This window comes from Frankliniella occidentalis, unplaced genomic scaffold (assembly GCF_000697945.3).
Source record: "Frankliniella occidentalis isolate FOCC.00 unplaced genomic scaffold, Focc_3.1 Scaffold72, whole genome shotgun sequence".
Lineage (NCBI taxonomy): Eukaryota > Metazoa > Arthropoda > Insecta > Thysanoptera > Thripidae > Frankliniella > Frankliniella occidentalis.
Window position 1 is genome coordinate 811,676 of NW_026267202.1, and position 19,792 is coordinate 831,467.

General features: G+C 39.8%; 1 protein-coding gene across 13 annotated transcripts in view; it reads right to left on the reverse strand.

Moving 5' to 3' along the window:
- Positions 1-201: 201 nt before the first annotated feature.
- LOC113215085 (F-actin-monooxygenase Mical) overlaps positions 202-19,792 on the reverse strand; it is a 75,879-nt gene continuing 56,288 nt past the window's right edge. For 3 of the 13 annotated variants that reach the window (XR_008011254.1, XR_008011250.1, XR_008011251.1), the window contains 27 exons: positions 18,501-18,696; positions 18,317-18,418; positions 18,009-18,216; positions 17,804-17,917; positions 17,612-17,713; positions 17,266-17,522; positions 16,923-17,180; positions 15,832-16,830; positions 15,686-15,742; positions 15,301-15,567; positions 14,608-14,749; positions 14,393-14,526; positions 14,106-14,312; positions 13,684-14,019; positions 13,331-13,599; positions 12,974-13,227; positions 12,756-12,889; positions 9,368-9,541; positions 6,249-9,293; positions 5,658-5,909; positions 5,427-5,468; positions 4,325-4,490; positions 3,799-3,979; positions 3,542-3,654; positions 3,281-3,451; positions 2,268-3,161; positions 202-2,041 (listed from right to left, as the gene is read on the reverse strand). Coding sequence is in view for 1 of the 13 variants with exons in the window: in XM_052268605.1 (XP_052124565.1) it covers positions 1,954-2,041; positions 3,047-3,161; positions 3,281-3,451; positions 3,542-3,654; positions 3,799-3,979; positions 4,325-4,490; positions 5,427-5,468; positions 5,658-5,909; positions 6,249-9,293; positions 9,368-9,541; positions 12,756-12,889; positions 12,974-13,227; positions 13,331-13,599; positions 13,684-14,019; positions 14,106-14,312; positions 14,393-14,526; positions 14,608-14,749; positions 15,301-15,567; positions 15,686-15,742; positions 15,832-16,830; positions 16,923-17,180; positions 17,266-17,522; positions 17,612-17,713; positions 17,804-17,917; positions 18,009-18,216; positions 18,317-18,418; positions 18,501-18,671 (8,358 nt within the window). In the remaining 12 variants the exon portion in view is untranslated. Of the gene's footprint in view, positions 2,042-2,267; positions 3,162-3,280; positions 3,452-3,541; positions 3,655-3,798; positions 3,980-4,324; positions 4,491-5,426; positions 5,469-5,657; positions 5,910-6,248; positions 9,294-9,367; positions 9,542-12,755; positions 12,890-12,973; positions 13,228-13,330; positions 13,600-13,683; positions 14,020-14,105; positions 14,313-14,392; positions 14,527-14,607; positions 14,750-15,300; positions 15,568-15,685; positions 15,743-15,831; positions 16,831-16,922; positions 17,181-17,265; positions 17,523-17,611; positions 17,714-17,803; positions 17,918-18,008; positions 18,217-18,316; positions 18,419-18,500; positions 18,700-19,792 lie in introns of all 13 variants that reach the window. The other 10 variants (XR_008011252.1, XR_008011253.1, XR_008011255.1 and 7 more) reach the window with 9 other exon arrangements.

Below are 19,792 nucleotides of genomic sequence, written 5' to 3' on the forward strand. Positions count from 1 at the left end.
GGGGGGGTGAGCATGTACGACACGGCGCCGAGCAGACGTTTACAGTCGGCTCGAAAGAAGCTGCTGTGACAGTGTTTGTTGTATGAATAGTTACAACTGTGTAACTACAAGCAGGGCAGTGGCTGAAAGAATGAACGAGGAAAACTCGTAAACTCCTCAACTTTCCAAATTGAGCTGCATGTGGTAAATGAAAGTCATAAGTTTACTTTGGTGACCTTTCTGTCACATCCGTGTTTATCTCTTTATTGCAAACAATATTTCACATATCAAGGCAATGTTGAATGCAGAGGTATGTCTGATTTTTTTTGAGCATACATTTACAAGGTCTAACAAACTTTTGCTCTGTCCACATAAAAATACAAACACTTTTCTTGCGAAAAATTTAGAATGGTGTTGAATACAGAGATACAATGATTTAGAAGAGTACACAAATTGTAATTTGGCTTATGACAAAATATTACTATAGGATCGGTAATTTTTATGCACTATAACAAGCATGTGTTATCACAATATTTAGAAGCTTGTATGATTGTTATCCATTCCACACACACACATTTCTTCTTAGGAATAAATTTAAAAATAGCGCCTAATAGTATGTCAAAATATGCAACGAACTTTGTTCTTTGGACAGGAGTAAAAATAGCATCTTAGTTCAGATACACAGAACCAGAAATAAATCTAAAGAGCTTAATGAAATCAGTACTTTGACTATTAAGTTTGGGGACATTGAAAGGACTATCATTAAATCCTTTTTAGTCTGTAACACAAATATTAAAATCTACATAGATAAATATCTTGATATTTTGGCAACAAATATCATTTTGCAGACCTGTTGTATGTACACATTTTTCTCCTAAGATAAGTAATAGGCGATGGAAAAATAAACTGCTTATTTCATATCATTGGTGACAAGTTTAAACCTTTCCTTTGCAACTGTACCAATTACTGTTGGGACCATGGCCTACTTGACATTGGACCCTCTTTTAGAAGCATCTGGTAATCTGGTATCACACAGCAATAGCTTTAAAACACAAAATGTTAAAAACTTCTTTTAAAATCTTTCAAAATGTTCCACACCTCAACTTGAACATTTCCTTGAACTAACTATGAATAAATCACAAAAGGATTAACTTAAAATGAGTTCTTAATTAAAAACATACATACATCATGCACAAAATTCATGAATGTGCACTATCAGGCAAAGCAGATCACAGGTTGCTGTAATATTTACAGATGATACTGTCTGCATTTAGGGGAATTAGAACACACATCAAAGTAAGTTTCTGTTTCTCAAGAGGAGAGAAAGCTAAAAGATTGACAAATTTGGTAGGTAGAATCTTCAAAATCATCTTCCATGCAGGTACCGTACATCCTGGAAACAGTTAATTCATGGGGGTTCAAGCAATGTAAGTACAGTACTACTGTCTATGGTCATGGTCATGATGAAAGGCAAGCAAACAAAACTGACCTATTGAACACATTACATGTGTGACCATCCGTACAATAATAATCTGCCTCAAAACCAAACATTATCATAGGCAAACAAGAATCAAATAGTTAATCAGACTATGTTGATAAAGAATCATTGACATAATAAAAAACTATGTATGCAAAAACAAACAAAAAGACTAAAATCATAACAAATAGCAGTAGATATCACTTGAGAAATTATTGAACTCAAATCACAAGACTTCACAAGAAATTGGGAAATAGATATTAATAATTATTTGATAAATAAACTAATGACGGATGTCAAATAGTACAAGCTATGATTTTCTTAGAATAGCTTTGTTTCAATTGTGAGCAAACACTTAAACAAATAGTTAAACAACATAAGTTAAAGATAAAAATTTAAAACCAATGAAACATCCACTAGTAGACTCATTTCAAATAATAATCTAACTACTACAAAATCGAATCTTATGTTACTGACAGTATGACTTGCTCATCTCTCTAAACATGGGACTCTTTCCTGAGAGGTGTCAACCGTAGACCCTTTGCCAACATTTGAGCCTCCAAATCCTTGTCCTCCTCTTGATACCTACAAAGAGTAAACAGTTGTTAAAATAAAAACAGTAATACATACAATAAAAGGGTGTGATTTTAAGAGGTGCAAAACGTCATGCAAAATAGGCACAGTGTAAATGCATGGCCAACTACGTAAAAAAGCAACAAATTCAGTTCACTTTAGAAGAGTTCACTTAGAAAATAAAAATCTTTACTTCTAATGATAAGATTGTTGTGTGTTGTGAAGGTTGAACCCTTACCTGATTAAATTGTTGAGTGAAAAAGTTCAGATGAGCAAGAGGGAAATGGGCATTGAGTGTTTAGATGGCAAATAAAGAACACAAGCCTAAGCATGGTGCGTATTCCATGCAAGCTAATCATATTGGATAATTTGCCAATTACACTAACCTAGTTGCAGTTGACTAAGGTATGGATTGGAATGTTAGTAAACACATATAACCCTCCGCCCGCACAAAATATAATATTTGGGACAGTTGTGTTAATGAAAATGATTTTTCATTTTACAATGCACTTACTAATACTTTTCAAAATAATGAATTTGGGAGAAAAATGCAATGCCAACAAGCAAAGTCAACAGCAGGAATATCAAAAATTGAATATTTTCAAGCACAATCCATAAAATTTACCAGCATTTTCCATAAGATGGAGAAATGCTCAGTGGTGTGAACCAGCAGCAATGTTTGAGGTGAAATACAAAATGTTAAATGTTGATATATGGAGTGTAAATAATGACTAAAAAGCTTTAATTTGACCTTCTAGTGTATAATCATGCAGTAACAAAACTCATGCAATAATTGTGGAGAAAATTCAGACTAATCAAATCCATCACCTCATAAGAAAACCATGTTTTACAAGCACATGCTAGGGGTTTGAATCAGGAAGAAATAGGCCAACTACAACATAGGAAAGTGTCCATGCTACTGCAAGCTGAACCAGCCACAGTAGAAGGACAAAGAAGCAATGTGGTTTCCATGGTCTGTGCCTGCACACACTTGACATTTGGACCATCCATCCGCACCTTTGTCGATCAGCTTCAAGACGGGCAATGAGGGAATCTCGCCTTTCAACAATTTCAAGCATTTCACTCAATATACGTCCTTCAGTAGCAACATCATCACCTGTCTTGCTAGCATCTGCATAGGAAACAATAAATTTTGTAAGTTAAAACATTGCAGTAACTAAGATCATCCAAGATACCGGTACTAGTAATGTTACATTTCTGCTGTTTATACAAGAAGAATTTATAACTCACCATCTTTAGCAAGACGATCTCTTAATTCCAGTTGGAGACGAGCATGTCTGTCCTCAAGCTCCAATTCTTGAGCTCTGACTATCAACTCTCTTTCATATCGACGAAGTTCAGACCGTTCACGCATAAGATTAAACCACTCGTGCAGTAAATCGACCTCCTCGCGGCCATTCTCTACAAAATGTCAATGAAAAGCTTGATTATTTCTTTAATTCATGAAAAAATTGACTAAAATTACAAAAGAAACATGCAAAATATGCTTACCATTGCCTTCGCCTCTTAATGATTTTTCAACACCAACACCCTGTTGTTCTAACACTTTCTGTTTTACCTCCAATTCTTCCAACTGGCGCTGTATCTCTTGAGCCATGCGAAGCCTGAAAAGAGCACAATTTAAATTAAAAAAATATTAATATACTCTAATTTTTTATATTTCTCACAACAATACTGGACATATTTCCATAAAATTTTGTCAGTACCAAAGAGTACAATACCGTAGTTATACAGTTTCATTCAAATACCTTTTCATCTGTGCTTGACGAGAAACACGTTTGCTAAGGCGAGTCTGTTTCTTTGATGTGGAACCATCAATAGAGATTGAACCTTGGGTGGGTGTTGACATGCCTGTAGCGCGAGAGTCATCCAAGTCCTCTAACTCTGACTGGCTGTCATCTACACAAGCATCGACATGCCATTTGGTGCCTGTAGTGTCAAATTCATAACAAGGTGACTCAATAGGTGCCAGACTCAACAACAACAGATTGCAGTGTAAATTATGGAGCCATGAATCAATATTTTAAAAGAAATGTGCAATGTAACAAATTTCTAGATGTAGGGGAAAGTACAGGGGTAAAATACAACAACAACCTGACACTTTAAATGACAATGTTCCAGCTTCTAACACTTTAACTTTCAACACCTTTACTTTTAAATTTACGACAGCACGAGCCATTGATGCTACGTATCATCTGGTAAAAACTCAGTTGAACTATTCCACACTAACCAAAACAAGATACATGTACAAAATAGGGAAAGGGGGACATTTACCTGAGGTTTGTGCAATGTAGGCTGACGGCGGTGGGGGTACCGGAGGTGGACCAACAACCGGGGCCATGGCAGTTGCTGCAGATGACACTGCTGCAGCAGTACTGAACCCCATTCCCCTGTTGATGAGAGCTTCTTTTTCTGATGTCCGAGCATGCTGCACCTGCTGCTGCCACAAACAAGGGGGAAAGAGAGAATTAGTGAAAGGTCAAAAAACGTCAAGAACAAGTTGTGATTTATGACATACATTAAGATATTAAATTATAGATGGAAAATTTCAACAGAAAGCTTTTAAGAATTCTGACTACTAGAAACTTCTAACATTTCCTATATACTGCAGATATGTTCATTTAACGACTAAATCTGCATGGCAATTTAAACACACACAAAACCAAGAAAAAATTCTCTAAAATACATGCAAACAAAAAAAAAGTGATACAGAACAAGAGAGGTCGACCATCAAATTAAAGGATTAATTTAGGGGAAAAAAAAGGGAAAAAAATCTCCGATAGTAAAGGAATGAAATATAGAAAACATCACAAAATTAGCCTTAAATTGTGAATTCATATGCTTACGTTCAGCCAAAAGTCACATGTTAAATATACCCCTTCATACCCCTTCATGTTAGTGAAATTTTTGAACAGAAATTGAAAAGAAGGACAGTATTATACTCTCAAGCAACTAAAATGTAGAATTACAATGATACCATGCACCAAACCAGTTTCCTAAATGTTTGAAATCAAAATAATGAAACCGAGAGACAAAGGGGAGTGTGAAAACCCAGAAAGATATGCTGGTAAACATTTAATGATTTTAGAATTTTAGCATTTTATCTACTTGACCGTTTCTAATTAAGATTAAATATGGGTAGATATCAATGAATGGCATGCCAAAGAAATATAGAGAAGGTAGATACAAGTAAGACAAATTTTTTGAAAAGATTTAGAAATTCACACACCCTCAAAATTAATGAACACTGTATGTACGATCAGAACAAGGTGAAATAGAAATATGTAAAAGACAATATAAAAGATGCAGCAACCATTACAACCACAGCTACCAAACAAACTGACAAAACAGACAACAATGAGACAAAGGTGCTTACTTCAAAATCAAAAGAATAGTCATTAGCTCCATCATGGTCCAGCTGAAATGGAACAATCATGTTCAAAAATTTGTTAGAAATTTTGGTGATAAAAAAAATCTTATTTAAACAGCCAGATCTAATCACCATCTAGGTAATTATACAACAAGAAACTTGATTGTTCATAAAATCATCAATATTCTCATCTAGATAGATATAAATTAGAGGATGAGGATGGAGGAGAAAGCTTACCTTTGCTTTTTCTTTGTCTTTAGACTTCTGGGCAAGCCGAAATCGAGGGAATTTTATGTGGTCTCGATCTCTTTCCTTTTCGGGGGTGTTGTGGCTAGTGCTTGGGGGGGATGGGCTGGACGGACTACCACTTGAGCTGGTCTTTTTGTGGAAGAAGTCAGATACTGCCTGAATGATACTCTTCCTCCTTTCTGAGTCTTTCGATTTTGGTTGTGGACGTAGAGTAACTCCATCTCCACCACCCAACTTTTGCTAAGTACAATTTATGAGTAAGGTTGGTTAAATAAGATAAGAAAAGAGAGGAAATCAGAAACAAAATTTGAGCAAATAAACCAATTCCAGATCAGTATAGTTAGATATGGAATAGGTTAGCTCACAACTGGTAAAGAGTTGGCTGCAAGTATCATATCATAATACAGTAACAACGTACAAAAGAAGATTCCTGAATATTTTTTAAGTTTTGCCTTTTAAAGAGACACTAATTAACAGTTTCTAGATTGATGATATTTGTGTAACATATCATACATCTAAATATTATTGATTGACAGATTATCAACATTTAAAAACACAAATAAAATTCTGCTACATTACCTGTGAAGAAGACGACGAATTGCAGCTGCCATCAGGCACATAATTTGTATGAGCTCTCTCAGCACTGGAATCCAGTCTGCGACTAGCCTTATCCTTCAAGGCTTTGATGTAGTCTTCAGGGCTCAAACCAAGTTCTTCATCAGACTTCAATCTTGCTCTTGCTCTTGCTTCTCTCCGAGCTCTTTCTCTTTCAGCAGTTCTCTTCGACTCCTCATGTTTTGGCCTTGGAGGTGCAATGGGAGTTTTGAAAACTTCATCAGGGGAAGTGAACAAGGCCTTACGGATATCTGGCAATGAGAAAGCTTCAGGGTTAGTTAGTGGAGTGTCAGGTAGGGCTGCCGTATCTCTTGCCTTTTCAGCCACCTCTCTTATTTGGTCAACTCCATGAACTGAAAAAGGACGAGCTCGAGTTTCCGACATGGCACGTTTTTTCATAGAAGTGAGTGGTGTCAGATATTCCTCACGATCATCAGGTGTTGATAATGTGCGCTTTTTTACAGTCAGCATGGGAGTGAAAAATTTCTCTTTATCATCAGTCTTACTCTCATCAAGAATATCATTGTCGCTGTGACGCTTGCTCATATCCTCAGACTTATAATTGGAAGACTTATGTGCCGAAACTGATGGAGGAGGTGGAGGTGAATTCTTAATACTTTCTGATTCCACATTGCCTAGGTTTGGTATGCAGCTGATTGAACTTGACCCACTGAGAGGACTTGCAGAACTTCTTATACCCTTGCGAGCTTTTCGCTCTTGAGGTGATTTTTTTTGAGCCAGCAGTTTGTCCATTACCATGTCATGAATAAGGCTTTTCTGTTTTGATCGTTCTTGGGAGAGTTGCTGAAGTTTTCTAGATGTTGTAGGTGATTTCAATGAGCCGCTTGCATAAGTTGGGGTTGTTGAAGTATCAGGTTCTGTAGCGAGGGTCACGTCAGTGGTAGCCTTCACTTCAACAGGTGACATCAACTCTGGAGAGGATTTATTTGATCTTCTTGATTTTCTAATATCAATTGAATCACGGGCATTACTGAAGGGGGAAACTCTACCTTGCAATCGCTTAACACATTCTGCATAGGCTTTCTGTTCTACTTCATCAGAGCCTTTAAGGACAGCAGGTGGGGGGTTTAAAGGGGTATCTACAATAGTTATCATGTCACTGGTTGTTGTAGTGTCCTCAGTTGAGGGCTCCACATGGCAGGAATTGTCTTCATCAACTAGCTCAACTGTGGATGAAGATCCTTTATTTTGGTCCAAAATACTTTTAGAATCTGAGCTTGAACTAGTACTGCTCGTATTTTCTGGGGATGAGGTACTTGCGACAGGTGGTATAGATGAACATGTCTCGACAACAGGAGTAGCAACATCTTCATCATCTGCATCGTCATTCAAGGGAATGTAGCCATTACCACTAGGCAAACGAAGCAATTCTTTGTTTATGGCACATGGTGATGTATCTTCAAGATTTACAAATTGTGCATATCCCTGATTGCGGAGCTTTTGCTTTGTTCCATTAATTTGATCATCGGTGCTACTTCCTTCTTCTCCAGTATCCATAAACTCAAGATTTTCTTCAGAAGCCATGGCATGTAATCGAGGGACCACAGGAACATGACCAGAGCTGGAGCTTCTTTCATTATCAAAGTCTTCCAAATCCTCACCAGTGGCTATTTTAGCAGCCTGGACATTTTCACTTCGTTGGGCTTTCCGAGCACCCTTCGGCTTCTTGTTACGGCGCAGGGTCACAAATTCTGGATTAATATTAAATTCAACATCTTCAAGATCTTCCGACACTCCCGGGTTGGCATCATGGGCCCAGTCTGACAATTCTGTTTCGGTTAGGGGTGCATGGCCCAGGTCTGCCTGTAGAGAAACAGGAGAAACAGGGCTACTCCTCCCACTTCCTGTTTGTCTGCCTAAGGTTAAACCAAGCACCGAACTAAGAGGCAGGTCAAGAGGAGGCTTTGGAGTTGATCGTTGCACAGCATCTCCTTGAAGCACTTCACCCTTTGAGTTGTGCACTTCCACTCTAGGAGGAAGTTTGGGGGATTCTGGCTCTCTTCTCTGATCCTTACAGTCTTCTTGTTCATTTTCCTCATCTGCTAAGCTGACTTCTGATGAGAGTGAGTCACTATCCATATCTTCCTTCCGGCTCTTATTTACATCTTGCCATGCTATGGATGGAACAATAATTGAGGTTTCATGCACTGGACTACGCGGTCTACTGTCTGTCGGCCTGTCTGGATTCTCTTTGGTTTCTTCATCGCCGGACGGTTGGTTGATGAGAGAGTCAGGTTGTAAACTGTCAAGAGGCTCTTCTGGTTCATTTCTTTTTATTGAGGTTCGGCAGTTTGCGACCCTAAGGGATTCAGATGTTTTCCCGCATACATGTTCAAAAACATTATCAGCAGGCAGTTCTTTGTGTCCAGGCAATGAAACTGCTGCAACATCAGGAATACTCTTATCTAACTTGAGTGATGATGATTTATCCAAAGATGATTGGCCACAAACATGAGGAAATATACCTGGGACAGGTGGTAACTCCTTTTTCCCATAAGTGGCAACAGTTGAGGCCGTTATGCTTGAAGTGGTAGAGGAAGGTAATGATGGTTTAGGAGAAGTATGAAGTTTGGAGGTGCTCTGAAGGAAAGCTTGCATAGTAGGACTAGGTTCTGAAGGAGTAGGGTTTAGGAGCTTCTGGTGTTCTGATATTTGATCAACAAAACTTTTGAATTTGGTATCTAATGTTGTAGCCGATCCAGACTTTTTGACAGAACCAGCTCCATCTCCCCCTAAAAGATAACGTTTCTTTAACTCTAGCGAAAGTTTAGAAGCTATGCCACCAGTTGATTGGGTTCGGTTCAATAGGTAATCACCCCGTCGAGGATTCATCAGAGGTGATGGTCTCACAGGGGTTGGTTGATTCACCGGGTTATTTGTGATTGCATTGTTATTTGATTCAACTTTGTTTTGTAGTGGAGAGAACTGAAGCTTGATCCCAGATGGTTCTTTGGTAACATTACCATTTATCACATTGCCACTTCGAATCTGTAATACAAGTAATTTGATAACTTTCAAGATAGAATGTAAAATGAGAAAATTAACTTTGCACTGCTACTAACCTGGACCTTTTTAGGCTCCTCAATATCTTGGGTGAGATGATCACTAATAATTATATCTGGAATTTCATGCCTAGTGGGAGTTGTTCCATCATGCTCAAATTCAGAATCAGTTTCTATTTCGGTGGCAGAATTTTCCACACTTTCTGATTCAGAAGAAGTTTCTTCAGATGCAACCTGGTGATAAAAGCAAACAAATAAGACAATATTCAGGGTTTTAAATTTAAATTTCTGAAAGAGTAGGTTTTATTTAGAGACACAAGAGAAAATAATCCTGCAAAATTATGTTAAGAAGGCATGGCATAAAACAATTGAAGACAACATCAGAGCCAGGTCAAGCATAGCCAGGAAGAACAGATGAATATCAAGTCTGCAATGGAAGTGTCAGAAAAGCTCTAAAGAAACAAATTCTAATGTCACACAGATATTATTATAAAATCAGTCTTATAAACTTGCAGCAGCCACACTCACGATATTTCTCAGGATAAGATAGATAGAATTCAAATCAAGCCTATTTACAAGTACAAATGATTGGAATGTACTATGAAGAAAATCTAGAATTAGCTATAGAGCCGGGGAATTCAGTCCTTGACCTTAGGTGCTAATTCTTGTCCACGTGTGTTACGTCATTTATCATACACATTACGTATATGGGGGAGAAGAAAGGATTCTCTTCACAGTAGAAATAGCTGGAGAGTTAGTGCAATTGAAACTAACACTTTTGGAAGAGGAATGCAAAAGTAAATTATATACACTATAGATGTGCAAGGCAAAAAGATGTCCATTCACAATAATATGCAGAAGATAGTGCAAACCAGGAGCCTTAAATGTTAGATCACACACAGCCAGTAGCTTCATCTACCCATATTTGATAGAAGCATCTAAATTATTGATGAAAAATTTTATGGATTTGGCAATAGAGGAGACTTTTAAATCTACTCCCAAGGGCATTGATTGCCTTAAATAAGGTATAAACTCAAATCATGGTTAATGACCACACAAACACAACAAGGAACTCTCGCAAACAAACATTCATCATAAATACCTGGAATTTAATATCTTTGGAAATGTATGTCAGAGCTGCTGGCAGAACTGACAAACCAAGCCTGAGATCTGAACCAATGACTGACTAAGGTAGGTGGAGATACAGTATATACCTATCTTATGCATTATGACAGCAATCCTCTGATCATAAAATTGCTCCACCATCTCTTTGATAAAAGACGTAACACATACAAACAGATATTTCTACAACAAATCACTTTCTCATTTATTTATATTTTGAGAGCAAATGACTAGAGAAAAATCACAAAGTTAAAAGGAAAATAAACAAGAGGAGGTAACAACAATTTGTAAACCACCATCTACTGACTTGGCATATTCACAACGAATTCCAAAACACTATTTAGGAAATCACACAGCTTTCTTTAGATTTTGAGCTTCTGCTAGCTGCTGTTGATCGACTATTAGGAGAGGAGTAATAGGAAGAAGTTGGATTTGGTGTATACTTAGATGAATAACTAGCTCCTAAAGAACTCCCTGAAGTATATGATTTTGACGAATAGGGCTGAGACGGGTATGAACTTGAGGAATATGCAGGTGAAGAATAAGCTGAAGATGAATAGGAAGGCGAAGCATATGGCTTTGAGACAGGAGATGAGGTATAGGATGATGATGGAGAGCTGTAACGGGATGTGTAATTGTAAGAACTATTTGGAGTACTATATCGGGTTGAACTGTAAGAAGAAGTGGTAGGCAAATTGTAACGACTAGCTGTTAACGAATTTCGACGAGAAGACAGAGACAAAGCTCCACTGGATCTACGACGGTATGTCACTGGTGACAGAGGACGAGAAATCGGAGGGGACATAGGCCTAGAGGGGGGACTCGGTGAAAATGGCCTAGTATCTGATAGAACCAACTCAACAGGAGTTTTCAGGTCAGTTACTCTTGAACTTTCTATTTCTAATGATGAAAGACAGACAGGATCATTATTTTCTGCCACTGTATCCGATGGTAAAGGAGAAACTGACTCTGAGTTGGGAAGGGGTATGATCCGACAAACCACTGGAGATGGAGGAGGTGAGTGTGGCACTGAGGGAGAAGAAGGTCTGGAAAGTAAAGTTGGTGTTGTTGGTAAGGATGAAGGAGTAGCAGGAGGTGAAGAGGGAGTGACTGATGCAGTACTGTGACCAGAGTCATGACCATTTGAGGACCTAGCTGTTTCAGTTTCATCAACTGAACCCTTCGGATATGAAACAAGCTTCTTCTCTCTTTTAGGAGTAGTTTGAGGACTTGAAGGGGTAGAAGTGAGATTTTCCTTGGGGTTACCCTTCTGCTTCCTCCGTCTGCTGGGAGTGGGTGGAGTTTGTGGATCAGAGTCCTTGCTAATAGTAACAGATGACAAAATTTCTTTAAATTTGTTCTTTTTCTTCCGAGGCTTGGGAGAGGCAGGAACAGATGAAGGACTAAAAACAGCAGCTTTCCACTGAGGTGAAGGAGGAGCAGATTTTGATGGCTTAGAACATGAGATGTTGGGGATAGGAATACTGTCAGAAGCTGAAAAACTTTCTTTTTTAACTGGAATTAAAGGTGAGGTGAAATCTTTAAGTGCTGCTTTAGTCGTGCTAATGCTAGGAGAGTCAAGTTTTGATTGGCAATCAAAAGCTTGGTTTACAATAACTGGTATGCACTTAGATGGCATTAAAGACTGTGCATCGACAATCTTTGCTGAAACCTTAATCTGACTTCCAAGAAGTTTCTTTTTACTATCTCCCACTGGACTAGATATTACTGGGGACACATTAATGGCTGGTAAGTTTGCAGTTGACTCAGTAGGTTTAGTTAAGGGTTGCAAAACAGCAGCACAATTCATATTAATGACAGACTCAGTATCTGACCAACCATGTCCATGTAAAGAGTCGGAGTCTACAGAATAATTTGCTACAGACATTTGGTCAGAATCAAAGTCACCACAGAGGTCATTAAACAAAGCATCAAATGCAAGTGGCACTAAATCTGACCCTGGTAAAACAGAGGGCTTTACATCAGCCATTACTAGCAATGGCTCTTCAGAACCATTCCCAGCATTTCTTCTTGAGTCAACAAGAGTGTTTGACGGACCCGACTTTTTAAAACCATCACCATTCAAATAAGAATGGGCTGCAGCTGGAGTAGTAGGCATGGTATCTTGAATCGGATTGCCCTCAAAGCTAACTGTATCTAAATTAGTCCTCATTTGATTCAAGTATGTTTCTGAATCTGACAATTGAACCCTAGTTTCAAAGCTGGTATTGATAGCAGGAACATCACTATCAAGAGTCGTAAGGTCACTGAGAGAACAGAAAAGATCAGAGGAACTACAATGAGGAGATATGGGCGCCGTTTTCACCTCAGTATCCGATCCTGTGTCAGTATCGTTTCTTCCTGGAAGACAGTCTGGCACTTCAAGACGGACTTCCTGTTTACGGAGTTCACGTTGTCTAATTTCTTCTTCTCCTTCGGTAGCGGTGTCACTATCATCATCTTAAAAAAAGGAACAAAATCGATTTAGAGTCATGATTTAGAAAGACAATTCATGTCAGTATTGAATTCCTCTGTTCATCTCACCTTCACTATCATACTCCTGATAGCTAAAGTCATCACTCCCATCTTCATACTCATAGCTTCCACTTTCTGGCTCTTCATCCTCATCACCAGCAGATCCTAATGCAACTCTGTCTTTATCATTAGCACCATTTTGTCGAGTTCCATCTGTACTATAACGCCTTGTCCAATTCTCAGCAAGGCGAAGAGTTTCATCAGCGGTAAGAGGCACATCTATTGCTTCTGCAAAGGCTTCTGCACCATCGTCATCTTCATCACTGTAAATTTGTAAGACATCGAAATAAAAACATCTGATCTTGGACAAAAACTCATAAGATTCCACAAATTATATAAGGAAGAAAAGAAGCTAAGAAGACTTACCTCAGGTCAGACAAGTCATCACTGGAATCACACTCTGCAGCAGAGGCACCAAAATTACGGTCAGTCCATTCATCTTCATCCATTTCACTTGGATGATCTTCTTGGTCCGATGAGCCTGCAGCTCCAGCCAAATTAGAGAAAGTAATGCGCTCTGGGGTCTGTCCACGATCTAGATCAATGTCTATATCCAAAGGTTTCGGTTGAGGTGTGCTAAGAGCTTTCTGATCTTGACTATCAGCAGTATCAACACCACCAACAACATATTTGCTCTGAAATTAAATTATCGGTCAGAGAGAGGAGGAGAAGTACAACAAATAAAAGAATAACTTAATTGATGGGAGTGTGATAATCACCTTGTCAGGAGTTTTGGCAATTGTGAGCTGACGAGGTATGTTTTCTTTGCCAAGAATGTTTCTTAGTTCTTCACTCTTGCGAGCAGTCTTCATCTTCTGAGTGCCATGCATCCCAAAATGATGTGTGCAGAAGAACCTGCTTCCAAATTTACCATCACGGTCAAATGCATAGCTACCAAGACGCAGAGTTGTGCTGCAGTATTCACAACGGAAACAACCACGATGGAAAAATCTTCCCTCAGCACTTAACCTTTCCATTAGGTAAACCCGTTTATTGCAGAAGTGACACATTTCAGAGCCTCCTTGGGCCGGTAAGACCAGTGCAGGTCTTGAATTCTGTAAAAACACAAAAGCTAGAATGTAGAGAGAAGAGCATAACCAAAGAATACAACTAAGCTACCTAAGTCAAAATAAGTGCTTACAGAGCGCTGAATAGTGACTTTTTCTGCCTCCTGCTGATTTTTGTTAGCTAATTGGGCAGCCATTGCAGAAACTTTCCCTGCTTCCAAAGCACCTCCTTCTTTAATTTTCTTTTCAAGCTGCTTCAAGCTTATGTCAATTTCTGCATATTTGCTAGCTGTTTCTTGATCAAATCCTTTGACTCGAAGTTTCTTCTCCATTGCTGTGAACTGTGAACATATAAATTTTACGTTAGTATCTGTTGAAGAGCAGTAAAAAGAAATGGGAAGAAAAAAAGGAGAAAACTAGCCTTATCATCAAATTGTTGTCTGCTCCATTTTGGCACCTTTTCTGCTCTTTGACGAGGACTTCTTCCTGTTGTTTTATTCTCAGCAATTTTCTTTTCAATTTCTTTAACATTCCAATCTGTTTTTTCAATTTTGCCTGTATAGGAAAATTAATATTAATTCAAGGTAAGATAAGCACATGGGTTCCACATACTACTGTACAGATAATTATGGTTACCAATTGCTCTATTGAGATCCTTTGGTTTCTTTTCTGTTACTGGGACTCGGCGTAATTTATCTTCAATATGCTTTATTCTTCCAGAAAACTCCGGATCAACTGTTCCACGTTTCATTTCTTCCTGTAGGCGGGATTCACGATCCTGAAATAATTATAAGTTTTTAGAAATTTTGTTGAAGTGAAAATACACGAATTCATGACAAACTCATATTGACATTAAATTAAGACACTAGCACAACATCACAGTTAGTGAAATAAACATAGTTTTAAAACATCACAAAATATGGAAAACAGTTCTCAGAATACAGGCAAGTTTGGGTGTTTACTGAGCTGAATAAGAAATTTTGAAATTTATTACCAGAAGTCAAAGCAAAAGCCACGACAGATTACTCCACAAGCAGATTCCTGAAAACATTTCCACACTCCCTCAAGTAGCAAAGATATTAGACATTGATAAAGATGTTATTCTTGCAAGTCAGAACATGCTGATTATTAGGAAGGCACAGGTAGGAACAAAACCAAAACTGTATCCTGAATTCAAATGAGAAAAGCCTGAAAAGCAAAAATTAAAGCAGCACACAGAAATCCAGAGGCAATCCTGAACTGAGAAAACACAACACAATAAGCATCAAGAAGCCATTTTGCACTGAATCACCAAAGCATGAAAATGGTGCACTATCCAGGCAGCCTTACAGGATATAACAGTTTCTGCTCCAAATCTTTGACTCTATCCTGAAAATCAGGGGCAGTCATGCGGTACATAAAGAGCGAGTAATCTTCAAAGGGAGACTCATCATCATCAGAACGGGGTGCATTGGCCTGCAGCATCTGGATACTTTTGTAGAACTGCTGCCTTGTAAGCATTTGCATATACTTGCTGCGTTTTTGTCGCTCAATTCGATTTTGTTTGATTTCTTCAAGGCGGTTGATGCGTTCCTGAATTCGAGACATCTGCTCCTCCTATGAACACCACCACCATTACAATCCCAAGCAAATACCAAAACACCAAAGTTGAGAATTTCTGTGGAAAGCCCCATGACACACAAGAAAAGACCCCTTCACATACTCCCACACTCACCAAACTGAGGCCTTCCACTTCCCAGTTACGGGGACACCTGCGTGCTATTTGCTCTTCCTACACAATTGATAAACCACAAACCCCACAAATAAAAATTAAGCTCTACACTAGAGTTTTAATTACTGTAATATTAATTTATAACTCACCAAGGTTAATGCAGCCCGATCAGAAGCACCGCTTCTCCTCTTTCGATTTCTCCTTGAGACGTCATTTGAATGCCTCCTGTCTTTTTCAGGGTTGCTAATGATGGACGATGGTGTTCCATCGCGGTCAACTCTTTCACTGCCGTACTTCTTCCGTCCAGCCGACTGACGATGGTTTGTTATCCGACTAAGCAAACTAACAGTCTGTTGTGGAGTGAGTTTGCTGAGATCTCTCTTACGGCTTGCCAGAAGAGCATCAGTGGTTTTGTCTTTCTTGTCTTCCATTTCATCCAGCTTGGGATGTTTAATGTGAGGGATTTCACCACGGAATGTGTCATATATTTGGGACAAATAAGATAGCATTGCTAGTTTGTCAGGTACATCACATTCCTCCATTTCTTGAGCAGTCATCATTGGTGGGATTCCTAACTCTCTTTCAAGGGTGTCAAATGCAAGTTGATTATTTGCTACAATATCATCAGGCTTGAGGGAATGGAAATCAATCAAGTCTGGACGATATCGATGAATAATTGCACACAATGCCAAGCCATTTTTAAAAGATGATGTCATATCCAGAATGTGAATACTGTCATACAGAGCTACTTGCTTTTTAAGCCAATGCAGTAAAGTGTCAGGGTGAACTTGGGAATCCTTGCGCCTCCTCTTTTTAGGCATTTCTAGTGCATTGGTTGGTCCTGGATTCAGAAGCATTGCTTCTAGTCCAGCGACATCATCTGTATCATACAGACCCCTTACTTGCATTGATGTGACAGCACGAAAATTTAAGTTTGGATAACGGGTCTGAGGTTCTAAGGTGTACGCATTTAGATCTCGATTTAGATTTTCAGGAGTAGTTTGACCAAGCAACCGGTAGATAGATTCTCGTTCGGCTAAAACTTCTAATGAAGAATATTGTCCACTTCCCCATGCTCTGATAGCCCAGCAGGCATCCAGGACACTGAGAAAACCACGAGCACATCCTGATCCAGTAGGCCAAAATGGCTAGAAAAAGGGAAAGTTTATGCAATTAGCAAAAGCCTTAACAAACAATTTCATCATTTGTAGTGGTGGTAGTGGTAAGTACAATATGATACCTCTAAAAGACTATCACCAACTAGCATAGTTAAGAGTTTATGACCTCTTCTCTCAATTACACGGCTAGCATTCTCAGCAGCATACATTGATGTGAAATCGAACATTGCAACATCTGGTTGTCCGTAATGATTTACTGCAAATTCTGTGTGTGGCAATTTATAATTTGTAGAAAAGTCAGCAGCTTCCCTAGCATACTCCATGAGGGCTTCCTTATCCACATTTTCAGGATCCAGTAACTTGGCTGTATCTGGGTAATCCTGGAAGATAATTGAAGATAATTTTGTCAAAAATGGTGAAAACAGATTTCAATCCATTAAAATGTATATTATAGAAGTAATTTACCTGGAGAATAACATTCTTGTTCAGCAGACTATGTTTTTTGGCAGTCATCACAAAATAGTGTGTTTCGTCCTTGTAGTAAACTATGTTTTCCAGATCAATACCAGTGGCAGCATATAAATCTTTAAAAAATTTCTGATTGAAAATAAATGCCACTCCTGATATTTCTTCCACTCTAGCTTCTGCTTCAGATTTTCGGTTAATAAAGTTCGCTGTGATTGCTATGGCTAATTTCCCCCGAAATTCTTTTCTCTTGAATCCTTGAAAATTGAATCAAAGATTTATTTAGATTAAAAACAATAGAGTTAAAGCTAGATATATGCTTCACCATTGACAACACTCTACCTACCCTCTAAAGTGTTGCGTTTGCCATCAGCCCCAATGAGGACATCAAACTCATATTGAGAAACAGGGTGATCAGCTGGGCTGGTGATGCATCTCCAGCCAATCCCTTAAAAAATAATGATGATAAATTTAAGCTGCTGGGGAATAGAGACACCTTCAGAAACGTTCAAGCAGTAATTTAAAAGAGGGAACTCACTTTCTGTCTGATCCTCTGGAGGTGGCACTAAGGCTTCAAAGCCAACCCCCTCATGAAATTCAACACCTAATATAAGTGCAACCTTCAGTAAAATACATTGAAGTTGCCGAATACCTAGAGTTAAAATAGAAACACAGGATAGAAGAAATCTCTAGAAATAAAAAAAAGGCACCACAAAACTCTTTAAGTACAATGACTAACTTACTTATATGATCAATAGAACCAGCACAAAATTTTCCAAAAAATTTCTTTGCGCCTAACGCTCTTAGATCCTGAATTACAAAGGGCCATAAGTGCAAAACATTATTTCTTGATATCCTATCTCTCTTCTCAATTAGAACTACTTTGCAGCCCAAAAGCTGGGCTTCTATAGCAGCTCGTAAACCACAGGGTCCGGCACCTATTATCAGTACCTGCAAAAAGAAATAAAAATTGGACATTAGTTTAAAAAAAAAAACATTAAAAAAAAACACAACAACTCCAGAAACAATTTTAGCAAGATAGAAAACTCACCCGGGTGTTTGGACAAGCCTTTCCTCTGTTATAACATTTATGACTTCCACGTTTATCAAATTTGTTCCATAGGGGCTGAGCCTTCCATGAGCGAAGTTTTGACTGTACAAAATATTAAAAAGATCGATATAGTAGGTTCAAGAATGCTAATAAAAACGCGCGGCACAACGTGCGGCCGAATCACCTTCAGTTTGAGGTAGAACTGTGGGAAGGGTCCCGGCTTGAGGTGCAGCAGGTCACACAGGTGGCGGTGATGGCCGAGGATGGTCTTAAGGGTGGTTGAAGAGCACAGCTTGTCGAAGACTTCCGAGGCGAGCGCAACCTCGGGCGACACCGGCTGCTTGCGGGGCTCCATGGCTGACGTTGGTCAGTTCACCACCCTGCAGGAAAAATGAAAATAAATTGCTATAAAAAAATAATTAAAAAATGCTACAAATTGCATATAAACCGAAAACCACACAAGACAATCAGCGATCCAGTCACCCCCCCCCCCCCCCCCCCAATCACCCCTTTTCTTTTGTATTTTCCCCTCGTTTACCTCAAGTCTAAACCCACCCCACACCCCCACCTCCACCCCCACACACGCACGACCTGACCTTTATTGCGCAAAAGTTCAAACCAAATAGGGGAAGGGAAAAAAGAGAAGCAGAGGGAGAGAGGGGTGGGAGATTTAATTTTCACACTGCAGGGCCCGTCCGGCATCCCCTGGGGGGCGATTCATCCCCGCGCATGCATCGTGCACGCACTGCGCACGCACGTTGCGCGCGCTGCACCGCGCGCCGGCACCGGCCGCCAGTCTATTCCCAGCGGTGCGGCCGAGAGGGAGGACGATGCAAGGGACAAGAAGGAGTGCGCGGCCCGCTGGCCTTGCCCGCGCTTCGCTTCGTCCCCCCGCCGCCCCGGCTCGACTGCATGGCATGCACGAGGCCGCAAAAGCCGGCCGGTGCGAAATATAACCCCCACCCCGCCCACCATTTTTTTTTTGGGGGGGGGGGGAAATATGAAAGAAAAGAAGAGAAACTTGGGAAAACATTTCGGGGGGAGGGGGGGGGTAGAGAGCGTACAGCGTGGCGATGGAACGGTGCTTTTCAAACGGGCTGCATGGAACTATCTGTGCAAATTCCTCCCCAAAATTTCTAAACAAAATCCTGGTCACATGACAAGAAACCTGAAGTGAGTGGCCGCGAAAGATGGTTTCGCCTGAGCGCCGGGGAGCGCGGGGTGGGACGACGTGGCGTGGCGTTGCGGGACGAGGATTTGGCAAGACCCACCGCCGGCCGTAGCCCTCGTGGCGTGGCGCGGCACGGCTCGCGGCTGGCTCCGCCCGGCTCGCGGCCTGATCAACAATTTGTTCTCGTGACTGATTGCGTGTTCAGCTCGTTCAGCTCGACTCGGGACGCCCCGGACCCGGACCGTCACGCGGAAGAAAGAAACGAAGGCGCGGTGAAAACAGATTTCAATCCATTAAAATGTATA